Raw genomic sequence first — 18,611 nt, 5'->3', positions numbered from 1 at the left:
GGTCCCATTTACATTTCTCTTTATCCATATGGACTTGCATCTTATGTTTATGGCTCTGTAAATATTGTACATGTTTGCTGTATTGTGTTTTATTCTTGCCGGTTTTCTTTATTATTATTATTCTTTTTTTATAATGTAAAGCCTAACCAGGGACGAGGGCTGCAAATTAGCTTTATGCTATATGCCCTATGTACACAACATCGGTTATCTTTGTATAACAATGTCAAGTGTATTGTCCCTGTAAAATAAACAAGCAAATAAAAAAATAAATAAATAAAAATACTTTCGCCTGGTGCCGCATCACACACCTCTGCTGACTGCATGCTTACCTCAAATGAACGAGGCTCTTTAAAATGACAGGGTGGTGAAAAGAAACCCACCGTAAAGTCATCAATACCATTCATATCCATTCATACCATACCCTACATCATATCATTATTATCATTCAAGATTTTTAAACAATTTTTTTTTAGAATTTATAACTCAACTCACTTTATTTCTATAGCACTTTCACAAATCACAATGGATTACCAAAGTGCTGTACATAAAATCTAATAAAAAAGCATGTAAAATATACATAAAACCAAAATACATAAACTCACATCACATGATTAAAAGCTAAAGAAAATAAGTGTGTTTTCAGTGACCTCTGAAAAGACTCAAAAGTTTGAGAGGTTCTTAAAGAGAGTGGGAGAGCGTTCCAGAGTCTTGGAGCTGCTACCGAGAAAGCTCTATCACCTCGACATTTTAAGCATGATCTAGGAACTTGAAAATAGAGACGATCCATAGAGCGAAGAGATCTCACAGGTTGGTGCATAATAATTAGCTCAGAGATATACTCAGGGGGCCAGGCCATGGAGGGATTTATAAACATACAACAGAACTTTGTACTGAATTCTAAACTGGATTGGCAGCCAGTGTAGAGAAACAAGTGCAGGTGTAATGTGCTCTCGTTTTTTTTGTGCCTGTTAAAAGCCTATATTATAAAAGCCTATAGCTTTTACAATAATGATTATTAAAAAAAATTATAGCCATTCATCAATTTTTTAGATCAAACTTTGATGCATCACTTGCTCTACAATTAAATGTTTTATTATGGAAAAAAAAAAAAGCAAAAAAAAAGTACACTTACTAAAAATACTGACGTTTTTATTTTATTTTGTCTGGCTAGTTTCTGTCCTCTACTTGTATTTTAAAAAGGCAATAATGGTCCGACAATTCTGTATATTATCACCAATAAAGCCTAGAAAAACTGGCCCTCAGTATGTTGTAAACATGGGTTCAACTATTCCTTTCTAGTTATCAAAGAAATAATTTGCTCCTTATAGTTTTGCAAATAAGAAATTGTTTTAAATTCAAAACTAACATAAACATCAGTTTAAAACCTATGAATGGTGAAAAACATTCTGTAATATTTAAACCACACAGGTCTCCACTTTTGCATGGCTTCTCTTTTTTGGTTTTTAACAAACGTATCCAAGTTTTTCTAAACTTCAACAAAAACTTCCCTTCTTTCTCACGGCTGTTGCATTTTCTAGCCAAGAATTATTGTTCATCTGGTTCTCTATGATCAGGCATGGACGGATCATATGTCTGTACAGTCGCACTGGTTACAGACAAAATCTCTTCAAAGTGATTGATTTTCAATTCAAATTAGGGAGGCTCAAAATAATCGATTAACCATTAACCGAAAGAGTGCGTTTGTAACAGATTAATGCTATCAGTTAAACGATTGAAAATATTATTTTATATATTTTAGTTTGGCTGCATAAGGTGCCAATTGAATGCGCTTTTTGCGTTAAGAGGGGCATCTTTTGAACGATTTACTAAAAGCCGCAATTGTTTTGCACGCGGCTCACCACAGAGCAGCAGTTTCTCTTGTCAAGACTACTACAGAGAACTTTTAAAGACAGGAGAGACTATAGTGCTCGCTGTTTCAAGTTATCCAGAGCTGTATGAATTTACAAATCTTGAATAATAGTATTAAATATTACAATTGTAACCTATTACAATTCTTGCACAATCAATACCCAGCTGATTCAGTCGTTTCATAGTGACATAAAAAAAGAGGAGCGCGCCTGTTTTTCCTTGTCAAAAAGAGCGAGGTGCGCCTCACATTTTTGGAATGGAAAATCACGTTTGCTGTCATTAGACATATTTGTTAACTCGCGGGACGATAACGTATGACCACACGTGGCTACAGACATATTTGCCGAAGAAGCAAAATGGAAGAATATTGCTGTTTGATTCAGACGAGTTGATGCCAAACCAGCGCTGATGCTGATCGCCTCCTGGATCTGCGTCATAAACAACAAATAGGCTTTAGCTTTCATTTTACAGCTTATAAAGCATCTATTGAAATTAATTCAACATATTTAAACAACAAAACTGTTTACAAAAAGTGAACATATGCGCGCGTTACATTGTATTTTTATCATGCCGCGCGCGCTCTTGAATCGCGAATAAGAGGAAACCAAATATCAAGACTAATCTTTAAATTAATGATTTCTATTTAAAATGTAAACGTTTTGTAATAATAACAGCGGGGCATTAAATAAATGCATATTTTCCGTGGAGCGAGCAATTTGAGGTAGTCTGCTATTTTTAAACATATGATTGGGGAAAAAAACAGCCTGTGCCATTTCTTAAAAAGGATCAGTCAGTGTTTTCGTTTTGTTCTCTTAATGAATTATTTAAGTGAAAATAATTAAGGGCAGGCCTATTTATTTTATTCATTTATTTTATTCTGTTTTTCTATGCCGTGGGAAACACGCAGGTGCGTGAAGATGATCTGTTGTAATGTTCTGTTATTAATATGCTAGCATGTTAAAATAATTCAGTATTTTAAAATGCAATATTTAATGTGTCAGACATAGACACGTCAATTTGTTAAAAAATAATTAATAATAATTTAATTGTAATCTGACCAGTTAACCGTTAATAACCGATTAAAGAGCTGCGGATGTCGGTTAGCAAAATTAACCGAATTGAGCATCCCTAATTCAAATCAAACGCAACGTTGCGCAAACTGTTCACCCGAGTCTCAAAAAATTGTGCGGTCCGCCAGCCGAAATCTTGTCACGCGAACCAACGCAAACGAAGCAATGACGTCACTTTCGCCTCGCTCACCAAGTTCAATAACAAAAAGCTGACTATTGCATGTTGGTCTCTTTTGTAGTTGTAATACCGCAAATTATATATGGACAAGTGAAATAATGAACTAAAACACCACGAAAACCAAGCAACAACGACAAAAAATAGTTTAAATGAGCATTAGATGTAGCGTTACAAGGACATCGGAATAGTAAGACCTGTGCAAAAATATTTAAGACCTAAAACAGCTAATTTAAGACTTTTTAAAGCCTAAAATTTTGATTCTTGCATTTTAAACCCTGATTTTTAAGCCTTTACAAAATTACTAACTACTATAACACATAAAAAGCGTTCCATGTTTTGTTCTTCAGCCATTTTGCACAGAACCTACTTTGTAAACACGACAAAAAAAGCGCAGAGCTCAGTAAAGAGACACAGACCACCTCTAGTGTGTAATATCCAGGGAGCTCTTTATTGTTCTACTGACAAAACCGATGTCAGAGGTTAAAACCAGATGGCATTCGTTCATCACAAACCTTTTATATAGACTATTTAGACACGGACGCGCCCCGTGAAGAGCGATCCCTTCACCTGCATGAGGAGCGGGCTCAGGACAGACTTAAATATAGAAAACAGGAGGTGTGCGGCTGTGGAGGAGGGCGATGGGGTGGAGGTTTTACTCTGTGAGGCCGAGCTTCTTCTTGAGGGAATCGGGCATCTCGGGTGGAGGAGGACGTGGCAGGCGGAAATACACCTTTACTGAGTCGTAGATGAACCACTGCAGGGCTGTCAGTGTACCGATCATGATGATACGGGCCACCAGACCCTTCCACACACCTGAGAGACACACGAACGCATTCAAGAGGGTGAATACGGCTGGAAAAACTGATATGCAGACAACAACTTGACTTACAAACACAAATGCTACAGGATACATATTATAAAATATTTAAACGCTAAATTATATTTAATTACATCTATATTAAATGTAAAACATTTGAAACAAATGAAAATTACACAAAAGAGTATTGAAAGACACAATTTAATGAATCAAAACATGTAAACTAGATTAAAAAAATTAATTAAAATGTGAAAAGTGACTAACAAAATTATTAAATTGTAACAATTATTGGACTGTACTGTCCACTGATTGGCCAGGCAACTCTTCTACACTCTGATTGGCCGGAAGACTCTACTTCTCCTTGTTTGGCTAGATGACTTTAATCTGCAATAATAGGCAAGATGATTCTACACTCCTCTAATTGGTCAGATAACATTGCACTCAGCGGCTCTACAATCCTCTGATAGGCCAGATGACTTTACACTGCTCTGAATGGCCAGATGATTCTACTCTGCCCTGAATGGCCAGGCGACTCTACACTCCTCTGACTGGCCCGACGACTCGACCCTCTGATTGGCCCGATGACTTTACTTCGCCCTGATTGGCCAGGCAACTCTACACCGCCCCGAATGATCAGGTGACTCTACGCTCTACTGATTGGCCAGATGACTCTACATTGCTCTGATTGGCCAGATGACTCTACGGGCTTTTGATTGGCCACATCTCTGATTAGCCAGATGACTCTACATTGCTCTGATTGGCCAGATGACTCTACATTGCTCTGATTGGCCAGATGACTCTACGCGCTTCTGATTGGCCACATCTCTGATTGGCCAGATGACTCTACACTGCTCTGATTGGCTTAACAACACTGATTTGCCAGGCGACTCTACACTGCTCTAATTGGCTAGACGACTATACGCTGCTCTGATTGGCCCGACGACTCTACTCCGTCCTGATTGGCCGGGTAACACTGCTCTTTGACCAGGCGACTCTATGGTTTTCTGATTGGCCAGATGACTGCTCTAATTGGCCAGGCAAATCTATTTCGCCCTTTTTGGCCCGACGACATTGCTCTGATTGGCCAGGGAACTCTACGGTGCTCAGATTGGCAAGATGACTCTACACTGCTTTGATTGGCTAGACTACTCTACACTGCTCTGATTGGCAAGATGACTCTACACTGCTCTGATTGGCCAGACTACTCAACACTGCCCTGATTGGCCAGGCAAATCTACTCCGCCCTTATTGGCCCGACAACACTGCTCTGATTGGCCAGGCGACCCTGTCCTGTTTGGCCAGACAACTCTACTCCTCCCTGATTGGCCAGACAAAAACCCTTTGCTCTGACTGAACCAATATTTCAGTCTGTTTGCTTAAAACCAAATTATTTATAACTATTACCTATTTTTCGGCTATTACCATAAACTCAAACACATCATTCTTTAAAAATAGTTCTTTTTTCTTATTAAATCTATGACACCCTTTACAATCAAAAACATTACCATTACAAGGCAATTTAAACAGTGTGTCCGCTCCCCAGCAGCTCTGCCCTGCTGTACTCCTGTGAAGGTTCAGGGCAGAGAGAATTCTGGGTAAGCAGGTGGACTGATCTCACACGCCAATGACTCAAGCGCCTCTGACGGTACAGCAGTAAAGCTGGCGGGAGCTGCGGTCGACCCTGATGCTCTCACACAGAGAGCAGCAGAAGAAGAGCACTGACGCTCCCCAGAGACGGATCTAAGGAACGTGTGGAGCTGGAAGCAAAACTGTGGTGAAAAATAAATCAATAAATGAACTCACCCATGGGGCCGAGCCTCTTGAGCACCTGTCCGGCTGTGCTTCCCTTCTCTTTGTTCAACACAGACACCACAGAGTCAGCAGGGTGAGACACGATGGCGCAGAACACACCAGCTACAGGACACAAGCAGAAAATATCATTTAGAATAGAATATATATATACATACATACATACATACATATATATATATACATATATATATATATATATATATATATATATATATATATATATATATATATATATATATATATATATATATACATATATATATATATATATATATATATATATACATATATACATATATATATATATATATATACATATATACATATATATATATATATATATATATATATATATATATATATATATATATATATATATATATACACACACACATAAATATATTACTCATGTTATGTACATTTTTAAGTGAGTATTAGGCAATAATAAATTTATTTCAGTAAATAATAATAATAATAATAGTAATGATATAGCAACTTTTTTCAAATGAATCAACATCTGTGGTAATTTAAAAAATACAATAGAATAAGGTAAACTCGAAATCAAACTCAAAACTTTGTGGTACAAATTATGATTCATAAAAAAATATTAAAATGTTTGATTATAAAAATCTGAAAATAAACATACTAGTAATAAATTACTTCTAAAATTGCAATAAAGCTAAAAAATGTAGAGTTTAATTAAACACTTAAATGAAAACTTTTATCTAGAAAAAAAGAGTATTATAATAACGTAATTTATAAATAAAATTAACAATAATATAATAAATTAAAAAAATATAAATTAAAATTAATATATTTAACATTCAATAAAAGATAATAAAAATATATAAAAATAATAACAATAATATTACTATACAAGATTATGCATATTATTTGATGTAAATTAATAAAACGGTCGATATAAAAATAAAGATTGATTAAAATTTTGTATAACTAATAAAATAATGAATATTTACATTTGCTAAAACAGAAATGACTATGTTCATTATAAATTTTACTCAGCCTCACCGATGTAACCAGCGACGAAAGTGACGACCAGTTGCTCAGCTTTGGAGCACTCGTTGCGGGGTTTGGGCACCACATACTTGTAGAGCAGCTCAACAGTGCGCTCGAAACAGGCGAACTTCATCATGGTGTAGGGGATCTGTCTCATCCACAGAGGGACAACACCTTTGTAGAACCTGCCGGAAAATCCACAACACACATTAACCCTCAGAAGGGCACTTAAAAGTCAATATTAGCCATGTTTCTCCACTGTCAGGCTTAAACTGAGCATTTTAAAACATAACAAACAAGTTCAGCTCAAAACAAAATGAACTCGCAGCAAACTAACGATAAGAGGGGCATAGCTAACACTAGGGTTGCACAATATATTGTTTCAGCATCAGTATTGCAATGTGTGCATCCGCAATAGTCCCATCACAGGATCTGCAATGTTGAGTCTGAAATACAGTTGACGAGGAGCCACAGAACACATGACTTGTAGAGTCATTGCAAAGTTTTCTCATCTACTGACTCTACTCCGCCCTGATCGGCCAGACGACTCTACCCTGCCCTGATCGGCCAGACGACTCTACCCCGCCCTGATCGGCCAGACGACTCTACCCTGCCCTGATCGGCCAGACGACTCTACCCTGCCCTGATCGGCCAGACAACTCTACCCTGCCCTGATCGGCCAGACGACTCTACCCTGCCCTGATCTGCCAGACGACTCTGCCCCGCCCCGATCGGCCAGACGACTCTACCCCGCCCCGATCGGCCAGACGACTCTACCCTGCCCTGATCGGCCAGACGACTCTACCCTGCCCTGATCGGCCAGACGACTCTACCCTGCCCTGATCGGCCAGACGACTCTACCCTGCCCTGATCGGCCAGACGACTCTACCCTGCCCTGATCGGCCAGACGACTCTGCCCCGCCCTGATCGGCCAGACGACTCTGCCCCGCCCTGATCGGCCAGACGACTCTGCCCCGCCCTGATCGGCCAGACGACTCTGCCCCGCTCTGATCGGCCAGACGACTCTGCCCCGCCCTGATCGGCCAGACGACTCTGCCCCGCCCTGATGACTCTACTCGGCCCTGATTGGCCTGACAACTCTACTCCGCCCTGATAGGCCTGACGACTCTACTTTGGCCTGATGACTCTACTCGGCCCTGATTGGCCTGACAACTCTACTCCGCCCTGATTGGCCTGACGACTCTACTTTGGCCTGATGACTCTACTCGGCCCTGACTGGCCGGACAACTCTACTCCGCCCTGATTGGCCTGACGACTCTACTCCGCCCTGATTGGCCTGACGACTCTACTCCACCCTGATTGGCCTGACATCTCTACTCCGCCCTGATTGGCCTGACGACTCTACTTTGCCCTGATGACTCTACTCGGCCCTGATTGGCCTGACAACTCTACTCCACCCTGATTGGCCAGACGACTCTACTTTGCCCTGATGCCTCTACTCGGCCCTGATTGGACTGACGACTCTACTTTGCACTGATTGGTCAGACGACTCCACTCTCACTGGTCTGACGACTCTACTTTGCCCTGACGACTTTACTTTTGTACAAGAAATTATGACATTTGGAGGTGTAACAAAGATGAACTGTGTTTATTTATTTTTTTTACAATTTTACATTTGCACTGAAAAAACTTTATTTTTGGACTGATTTCTAGTCCAAATATCTAAACGTCAAACTGAAAATCATATTATTTTACTTACACCGTTGGCAGGTTAATTAGCTTTTTTTAAAGGAAAAATTACTTAATTGACAACTTTGATTAAGAATTTAGATATTTGGAAAAAAACACTTTTGCATTGGGATTTTTTTAATTTCTGTACCTGACTAAGACTCCCCAAAAAGTCAAACAGAGCTATTCAAACCATCTGCTGAAATTGTATTCATATTGCAAAAAAATTAATATAAATAAAAATCGCAATATCAAATTTTCCCCAATATTATCTTATTGCATCACACCTAATATTATTTGGACACGGTGTAAGAATATTGTGGCTGAAGCGTAAAAAAAAAGTAACTACTCCAAACGCAGATGACTGAATATTTTCAAAACAAACTTTTTTCTTCAGTGAATTAACTTGAACTGTTTAAATTGTTCAGCTAATGCATAACAAAATGTGCTAGCAAAATAAACTTTAAATTTTGATTTCACTAAGGTTTTAGAGTGTGTATTGGTCTGACAGTGGAAAAGCAGCTACACATTGTGGTATATTTAAACAGTGTGTCCGCTCCCCAGCAGCTCTGCCCTGCTGTACTCCTGTGAAGGTTCAGGGCAGAGAGAATTCTGGGTAAGCAGGTGGACTGATCTCACACGCCAATGACTCAAGCGCCTCTGACGGTACAGCAGTAAAGCTGGCGGGAGCTGCGGTCGACCCTGACGCTCTCAGACTGAGAGCAGCAGAAGAAGAGCACTGACGCTCCCCAGAGGCGGATCTAAGGAACGTGTGGAGCTTCTAAAAATATGGTGAGCAGTGCAGGACACTTACGCCCAGAGACCCTCCTCGCCGTACATCTTGGGCGCACATTCCCTCAGGGTGTTGGCATAGCCGGGCTGAGTCTGAATACGCACTTTACACGCCTCCATAGGGGCCAGAGCGATATCAGCGAAGAACTCAGCGCTGGCAGAGGCCGCCAGATACAGAGAGGTTCTCCACATGTACGCGTTTTCCTGGAGGAACACAGAAGGATAAATACATTTATCCATAAATAAATAAATACATACACACAAAATGCAATTAAATAAAAGGGCTATAACCCATATATTAAAAGTTTTTTTTTGTGTTTTTTTTTTTTAGTTTTTAAAGTGTCACTTAGGTTTTTTAAACGATATTTTACATTTTTTTTTTTGCCTTAGCCCCTTTGTTTTTTAAACGATATTTTAAATTTTTTTTTTTGCCTTAGCCCCTTTGTTAATCTGGGGTCGCCATAGTGGAATGAACCGCCAACTTATCCAGCATATGTTTAACACAGCCGATGCCCTTACAGCTGCAACTCATCACTGGGAAAGCCATAAATACTCACCCATACACATACACTATGGACAATTTAACTTACTCAATTCACCTGTACCACATGTCTTTGGACTTGTGGGGAAAACCGGAGCACCCGGAAAAAACCTACGCGAACACGGGGAGAACATGCAAACTCCACACAGAAATGCCAACTGAGCCAGCCGAGTTTTGAACCAGCGACCTTCTTGCTGTGAAGTGATCATGCTTCCCACTGCACCATTGTGATGCCTACAGATTATATTATTAATAATAAGTAGTATTTAATAAAATGAAAAAGCAAAATGCATAACCCTAAAACATTAAGGAACTAGCAAAAGTATAAAATCTATATTCTCGCATTCAATCTGCCCAGTTGGTGGAATGAACTCCCTAACTGCATCAGACCGGCAGAGTCACTCGCTGTCTTCAAGAAACGACTAAAAACTCAACTATTTAGTCTCCACTTTCCTTACTAATCTGCAATTGCCTCTCTGGTTCTATCGCTAACTGTATAACAACAACAAAAAAAAAAAACAATAATAATAAAATACTAATGTTTTGCCTCTTACACTTTACATACCTGAAATTTGCCTACAGCACTTATTCATTGTTGCTCTTATAGTTGTGTAAAATGCTTCCTTGTCCTCATTTGTAAGTCGCTTTGGATAAAAGCGTCTGCTAAAGGACTAAATGTATATTATTTAATGTATGAAGAATATAAATATAAATAAATCTTTGTAATGTAATGTATTTTTTTATTTAATGCCATGTCAGCAACCAAAGCTATCTTCATGGCAGGAATCTTTCAACAATAAATATACAATTTAAAAATCAACAAACAAAATAAAACATAAAACAAAACATAAAACAAGACATAAAACAACAACATTACAGCTTGGTTGTCAATTTCATGACTAAACAAATTGTATATAATAAATGTTATTGTATAAAAACAATTGTTCATGTGATTTTCAATATATTATATTTTAATTTAATTATTAATTTTAAAATATATAAACAAGAAACTAATATAATCATAGAACTGAGGTGATAAAATATTAAATCAATATTATTTATATTTTATTGATATTAAATCTAAAAGAAATGTTCAATGCATGATATATTATACTAAATACATTTTTAATAAGACCTTGTTAATTTACACAATGTGATTAATAAAAAGTGTTTTATGGCTTAAAAACATTAATAAAAGGAAAGATGCAATAAATTCTGATGGTGAAAAAAAGACACTTGAGTACAGTAAGCAGTGGAAAATTTATATTATGGGTGAACTATCCTTTCAAAATTAAAATATTGAAATAAATAAATAAACATTTGTGTTGCCCATTTAACGTTTAATTCAGTTTAAAAAAATGATATCAAATTGTTTTCACCAAGCACAAGAGAAAAAAAATAAACATCTCAGCATGCTACTCCAGTTTCTCACCTCTCCCAGCATGTCTCCGTACAGGATCTTGAAGACCTCATAGAAGCCGAACTTGCAGAGTCCCTGCATGGAGTAACCGATGAAGGTGGGAGCCCACCCCTTGGCCAGACCCCGAACACCATCCTCTTTGATGGTCACAGAGAAGCCGGTGAAGATGCTCTTATATTTGGCAGGATCCACCTGAACGCAGCGGGTCATTATTAGAGAGACAGTCACAAACAAACAAGAAACTTCAGCAGAAATCCAGGCGTTATGAAGGAACATGGTTAATGGATTCACTTCACAATGACATTTACATGCTGCATTTCCAAATCAAGATTAATAAATTAACCAAATGTTTGGATCACATCAGTGGCGGAGAGTCACCAATCAGTTCGAAAAAACTAATTTAACGAACTCTGATATCTATATAATTATTCCTATATAATTATAAATTGTGTCCTACTATATTTTCTTCCATGAAACACAAAAGATCTTTATATTTTAAATATTGTGTTTGTATAACACCACCACTGGCTTGTTCATTGGCTGATTTAATTATAGATGTAGATGCCAAGTAAAAAGATTTGGCCAGGATGCCGGGGTTAAACCCCTACTCTTTTTCGAAGGACATCCTGGGATTTTTAACGACCACAGAGGGTCGAGACCTCGGTTTAACGTCTTATCCGAAAGACGGCGCTCACTGAGCAGTATAGAGTCCCCGTTACTATACTGGGGCATTAGGACCCACACAGACCGCAGGTTGGGCGCCCCCTGCTGGCCTCACTAACACCTCTTCCAGCAACAACCTAGCTTTCCCATGTGGTCTCCCATCCAGGTACTGACCGGGCGCAGCCCTGCTTAGCTTCAGTGGGCGACCATGTGAGAGTTGCAGAGAGCTATCTGCCGGTAGCTGCCGGTTATAGTGTACAATATTAATTTACACTATAATATCTGAAGTTCACATAAAGGTCATCATTATAGCCAACTAAAGTCATTAAATTATTTTATGAGCAGTAATATAAAAAAACAATATCCAAATATATATAAAACAAAGGAAAGTAATATTTCTATATTAATTCAATTTATATCGGTACATTTCTGTACTTATATTAATATATAACAATAATATACGTAGCAAAACATAATGAAAATGTTAATAATAGGTTAATATTAAAAATAAATTCAGTGTGTGTGTGTGTGCATATACACGCATATGCAATGAATTCATAATCAGTTAATTATATTAAATATTACATATCATATACATGTAACTAGTATAATAAAAATTACAGTGGTAGATAATCCAACTCAATATGAAATAATTCAAACATTAAAACATGAATATGTTGACATGATTATCTACATATATACTATTAATTTGTATAATAACCAGTTAATCGAAAAAGTTAACATGTCATTTAAATAAAACTAATTAAAAACAAATAAAATTACAGTAAAATCGAATTCTAGCATTTAAAACCTAAACAAAACTAATACAAACTTCAATAGTTACTTTATTAACACCAACACTATTGTTCCTTTGAAACACTGATTAAAGCTCTATATAATCATCATGTAGTTTTATACAGACATGTAGATGTGTTGTTGATTATGATGAAAAGTATGTGTTTAAACTCTTTAAGTGCATGATAATTGTTCAAAAAAATCAAATAAATAAAAAGATATATACAACAATATAAAAAATAAATCTTAATTTTCGACTTTCTTCAGCATTTCAGAGAAGAAAATACACCACATATTTTCGTATTTCCGCATTCCCCCCCTCAATATCACCTTCTTGCGCTCCATTTAAAACAAGCTCCTCAATCATAGAGCGAGATCTGCTGGTTATGCGGTCAGTAAAGTCACTTCAATCATGCGTTAGTGACCCTTCGCCACGGATGTGTCCTCATACAGTGATGAAGGGGCGGATGTGAGTACAGACCTGCAGGCGGCACTTCACCAAATCGAGCGGCACGACGGCCGTGTGTGTAATGCCACAGCTCAGGATGCCCCCGAACCCGCACAGAGCGTAGTATTTCCCTGAGCCGAACGCACAGCTGTCGCCCGAGTCTGTGACGTGAGGGAACAACACACACATGCTCATGCATCACAACACAACACTTAGCAGGGATGGGCGATGGTGCATTGCTCGTAAATTGTTTTATAAATTAGCAGCTTTGTGTATTTTGTGACATTTTCATTTTTTATTTTATGCTTTTGAATTGCATTATGGAAGCTTGATCTTACTTTTGACAACTTTAACCATGAAAAGTTAAAAAAGTGACATTTATAAACATTTGTAATAGTTTAAAGTGCTATATTGTCTGGGTAGGTGTTGTATATTATGCTACAAAAAAAAACAAATACAAAAATTGTTCATCAACAGATTTTTTTTTTCAGAGCAGTGTGTTAAAAATACTTAAATAAAATCAATAAAAAATAGTCTTGCCTCAATAAATATATCTATAGTAAGGAATTTGCCTCAGTCTGAAACTAGTTTGGTTCGAGTTGTAAACTGCAACTGTATAAATGCATAAATGTCTGAAATTAAATGTGCGGTAGATATTTTGCATTATTATAAGGTTGTTTAGATACAAGAATTTATTAATAAGTAATAGTACCCCATTGTCATTTAATAAAATCAGTGGTGGGTTTGAAATTAGCATTATAGAAATGTACATTTTATACTTATGATATACTTAAAGTACTTAATTCTTATAAAAATACGCAAGATAAATAAATCATATTATAATGTAAAAAAAAAAACATTTCTAATAATAAAATCATTTTAAAACTATTAAAACTATAATAACCTCATAATAAGTTATAATAATGAGGAATAGTTGTAAAAACTATCAAATAAACAATATATACATATATATATACATATATATATATAAATAAATATATTTCAAAAACAATAAAAATTACTTCATAATAATAATAAAAATAATAAAGCAAGTGTTTTAAAAACAAAAACAATATAATAACCTTATAATAAAAACATTATATAATTAACAAAAACTATAAACATGAAAATATATTAAAAAAATAATCTTAAACACAATAACAACCTAATAATAATTATAATAATGTGCATTAATTTAACAAGCTTAAATGTCACAATTAAAAATAAATAATAATGGCAATAAAACATAAAAAATAAACTATAACAACCCCATAATAATGACAATTAATAGAAACATTATTAAAAATAAAAACAACAAATATGAAAATGATAAAAACAATAAAATAAACTAATATTAATAATAATAATAATAATAATAGAGGACAAAAGCAAAACAAAATAAACCTAATCCTACAATTACATTTTTTTAATAAAATACAAATAAACAACAACATAAACACTAATAAAAAAATTATGATGTGGTTTAATTATAATAATTTAATCATAATATCAATATTAATAATATTGAATTTAATAAATCCCAGAAATTTTTCTGAAAGCATTTTAATTCCACATCGCCCATCCCAAACACTTCACATGCGGATGAGGGGTAGCACTGGGGTCGGATCACACTCGGGTGACTCCAAATAACACACACATTTACACACACAAATATCTACACACACGGACCTGCAACCGGCACTTGACCAGGTCGAGCGGCACCACAGCCGTGTGTGTGGTGCCGCAGCTCAGGATTCCTCCGAAGCCGCAGAGGACGAAGTATTTCTGTGAGCCGAACTCACAGCTGTCTCCCTCTGAGGACAAACAGGAGTCACGTTCATCCACTGAGACGTTCGTTTGGGGTTTACAGCGTGACCTTTGACCTGCTATCATCACCTGATCGTATCTGAGCTATTTCAGAGATTTTGAGGACACGGACTCTCAGATTTGAACACCACATTCTCAACTACAGAGCCAGATAATTTATTTTTGATGCTAATTGACTACAAATATGAATTATTAATATATTAAATATTAACTTGTAAATATTAAAGCAAGTTATATTATAATTAATGTGTTTCCTAAAACATTCAACAAGAAAATGTACTTAAGTCTATATTTAAATATTTATTTAATGTTGATGGTCAGATTTCTCCAGCCACATCTAATATCAAACATCTAATACAATTTTCCAATTAACTTTCCTTTAAAAATTATATTTTATTCATTTTTATATTAATTATTTTGAAAATATTTAAACAATTTATATTATAATTAACTTATTTCCTGCAAGATACATACCACAAAAAGGTAGTAATCTGACAAAGTTGACTAATTCTTATTTTAATATTATTTGCTGATCGTTAAGATTTCTCCAACCACATGTAATATTAAATATACTACATTTTATTTTAAATTTTCCTTTAGAAATTATATTAAGTTCATTTATTATTCATTTAATTATTATTATTAAATATTAATTAACTATTTTGTATATATTTAAATGAGTTTAATGTATTTACTGCATGATTTTACAACTAAAATGTTGTAATCTGACAAGTAACTTTAGTCTATTTAAATATTATTTGTTTATTACATACACTACATTTGTACTCTAAACTTTCCTATAGAAACATATATTTATTTATTTTTAATTATATTAATAATAATATATTAATATTAATTACATATTTTGTAAATATGTAAACAAGTTATTATAATTAATGTATTTCATGCAAGATTTAATCACAAAAAGGTAGTAATTTTGGAAAAAAAGTAACTTTAGTCTATATTTAAATATTATTTCTTTATTGTTGATCATTAGATTCCTCAAGCCACATCTAATATTAAAAACATACAATTTATTCTGAACTTAATTCTTTATAAAATATATTTTATCCATTTTTTATATGATTTATTATTATATTTAATAAATATTTAAACAAGTTATATTATAATTAATGCATTTCCTGCAAGATTCAAACCCTAAAAAGGCAGCAATTTGATCAAGAAAATTTACTTTAATTCTTATTTGATTATTATTTTATTGCTGATCGCTAGATTTTGCCCGCCATATCTAATATCTAACATATACAACATTTTTGTTCTAAACTTTTCTTTTCAAATTATATTTAATTTATTTTAATTATATACTTCATCTCATTTTTGTTATATTTATACATACAAAAATGTTGACATACACACTCGACGAGCTTGAGCAACAACCTGACAATACACTGAAACAATTTAATTGTTGATTATAATTGATTAAATATTTATTAGTGATTCAAATACAAGCTAAAATAATTAATGGTTGTAAGAAAATAGTTTTCATTGTTACGTTTTATAATCATTTGGTTAAACAGACACTGAAATGTTTTTTGTAGTGTAAATATTTTGTACAAATTTTGTTTACTAAAATTATGTTTTACAAATTAGTTTGTGCATTTAAACACATTATTATAATCAACAGTTTTTTTTACTTTGATATTTTAAACTTCATATATTTAATTACTTCATGAATTAGGATTTTTCACATATTTTTTATTCTAGTAAACCCAAACGAAAGTCATCTTCTATCTTTTTTTTATAGTCGGGTTTCCTATCCAATCTGACAGAGGCAATTTACTTTAGTCTACACTTAAATATTATTTGCTTATTGTTGATCATTAGATTTCTCAAGCCATATCTTATATCAATCAGATCTAATATTTTATTAACATAAATATTCATAAAATTCTGATTATATACGTTATTGCTATGTTATTTATATACAGTAATCCAAATTTATTTTACTAATTTATTAGTATTAATAATAATAAAATAATCTGACAATAGTCTGAAAATGAATGTAATCACTTTTATTTTAATAATTTAATTATTAGTGATTTAAATGCAATAAAGAAATATTAGTCAGAAAATACATTTCATTTGTATGTTTATTAGTGCTTTAAACATTTAATAGATTCTGAAATATTTATGATTGCATAATATGATGCAAAATTGCATATTACATAGTAATTAGCTTGTGCATTTGAACACGTTATTACAAAAATAAACGCATGTTACTATTTCAACATAATAAATCCAACATATTCAACTATTTAAAGCATTAATTTATCTTAATTTTAAAATTATTTTTCACATATTAAGCATTTTTCTTCTATAAAAACCCAAACCTACCAGTCATCGCTTATATTTTGAGCTTCCTATCCATTCTTGTAAGGACATAAAACAATTAAGGCATTTTAAATGAATAAACCTACATAAAACAGCTAAATAAAACCATCAAGGAGCGGCTCTGATAACACTTTTAAAGCTGTATTAAAATTTACGATTAGATCTTGAGCAAAGACACACGATACCAGAGAATGACAGCCAATCACAACGCTCCTTGCTGAAATCTGGAAGCGCTCCTGCTTCCAGAAAGCCAATCAGAACGCCTCTCATTGGTGCACACAGCAAAACGCAGGTCATGTGAAGGAATAGGACGCTTTAAATAAAGAACATCATGTCCCCTGATTTACTCAATAACATTAATCGATACACCAACACAAACCTGAAGCATTAACAAGTAAAAGAAAATACTGAAATATGTATAACGCGTATATCAAATTTGTCCTTCACTGCCCTCCATGGAGGCCGAACACTCAGCACACTAAACCGCTATTCAACTATAAATACTAGAAGCATTTCTAAATTACAGACCTAATATTTACAGCGAACTAACTAGCATTCCAACCTGATTATTCAAGTATTTAATATCCATCCTGAGGCCCGGGAAATCCATTTCAAGCATTAACACAATGATAAACGGTTAGTTCGGAGGACTTAATGAATATAGTTATACATAATTCAATGTTATGAATACACTAGAATGTCTTCAGCTGTTTTAGGCACATATTAAGTGTTTATTTTAGCTCTTACCGGCGACTGCTGCTGCCGCGAGCCGCCGCTTCTGTACGGGGGTTTGTGTTCCGGGCTCCTCCACTTTCTGAAGGGTGAAAAGCGGGGCGCTGAACGGGTTCGCCCGGGCCAACTGGGTCAAAGCGTTCGGATACATGTCTGTTGGTCGACCTGAGGGAGTAAACAAACACCAATTAGTCGCTAAAGACATTTATAAGCCTCATATCTTCTCATTTGTCCTCTGTCTCTCATTTATCATACGGAGGTCAGCGGCCCGGCGCACCTCAGAGATACCTTCAGATGATATAACAACCTAAAATGCCTTTGTGTGAATAAACAGTGATGTTTTAGTTGATTCTATGTGTTTATATTGAGAGGTAGGTAATGTGGAGTGGGAGAAACTCTTACTTTATAGAAGTTGTCGCAAAATGGCGCCTCCGTCCTCTCCTCTACCGGCTGCGCATAGAGACCGAGCGGTGTGCACGCGCGCCGGAAGGCTGAACAGCATAAAGGAAGCGGGTACGTCACGATATGCCCCGCCCACTGTAGTAGGAATCCTACTATGGTGACGTCTTAGTGGTTCATGAATATTCAT

The 18,611-nt window shown here is 35.2% G+C and overlaps 2 protein-coding genes and 2 non-coding genes across 8 annotated transcripts in view; all 4 read right to left on the bottom strand.

The window, feature by feature from the left end:
• metap2b (methionyl aminopeptidase 2b) overlaps window positions 1–18,611 on the bottom strand; it is a 171,569-nt gene that overhangs the window by 78,080 nt on the left and 74,878 nt on the right. The window lies entirely within an intron of this gene.
• On the bottom strand, window positions 3,540–18,500 carry slc25a3b (solute carrier family 25 member 3b). 5 transcript variants are annotated; one of them, XR_015525542.1, is made up of 8 exons: window positions 18,425–18,484; window positions 18,038–18,187; window positions 14,801–14,925; window positions 11,218–11,397; window positions 9,267–9,448; window positions 6,776–6,948; window positions 4,705–5,848; window positions 3,540–4,633 (listed from the first exon to the last, which is right to left on the bottom strand). XR_015525542.1 is itself a non-coding variant. In NM_213722.1 (8 exon segments), coding segments are annotated over 7 exon segments (1,071 nt in total). In that variant the 5' UTR covers window positions 18,174–18,187; window positions 18,425–18,500; the 3' UTR covers window positions 3,540–3,769.
• Window positions 5,462–5,688, bottom strand: LOC137489407 (small nucleolar RNA SNORA53). Its single transcript, XR_015526915.1, has one exon. It is a non-coding gene; the product is annotated as a small nucleolar RNA SNORA53 (small nucleolar RNA).
• On the bottom strand, window positions 9,001–9,227 carry LOC137489408 (small nucleolar RNA SNORA53). Its single transcript, XR_015526914.1, has one exon. It is a non-coding gene; the product is annotated as a small nucleolar RNA SNORA53 (small nucleolar RNA).

Source organism: Danio rerio, chromosome 25 (assembly GCF_052040795.2).
Source record: "Danio rerio strain M-AB ecotype USA chromosome 25, GRCz13ab, whole genome shotgun sequence".
Lineage (NCBI taxonomy): Eukaryota > Metazoa > Chordata > Actinopteri > Cypriniformes > Danionidae > Danio > Danio rerio.
This window is presented reverse-complemented; position numbering and strand designations above follow the sequence as displayed.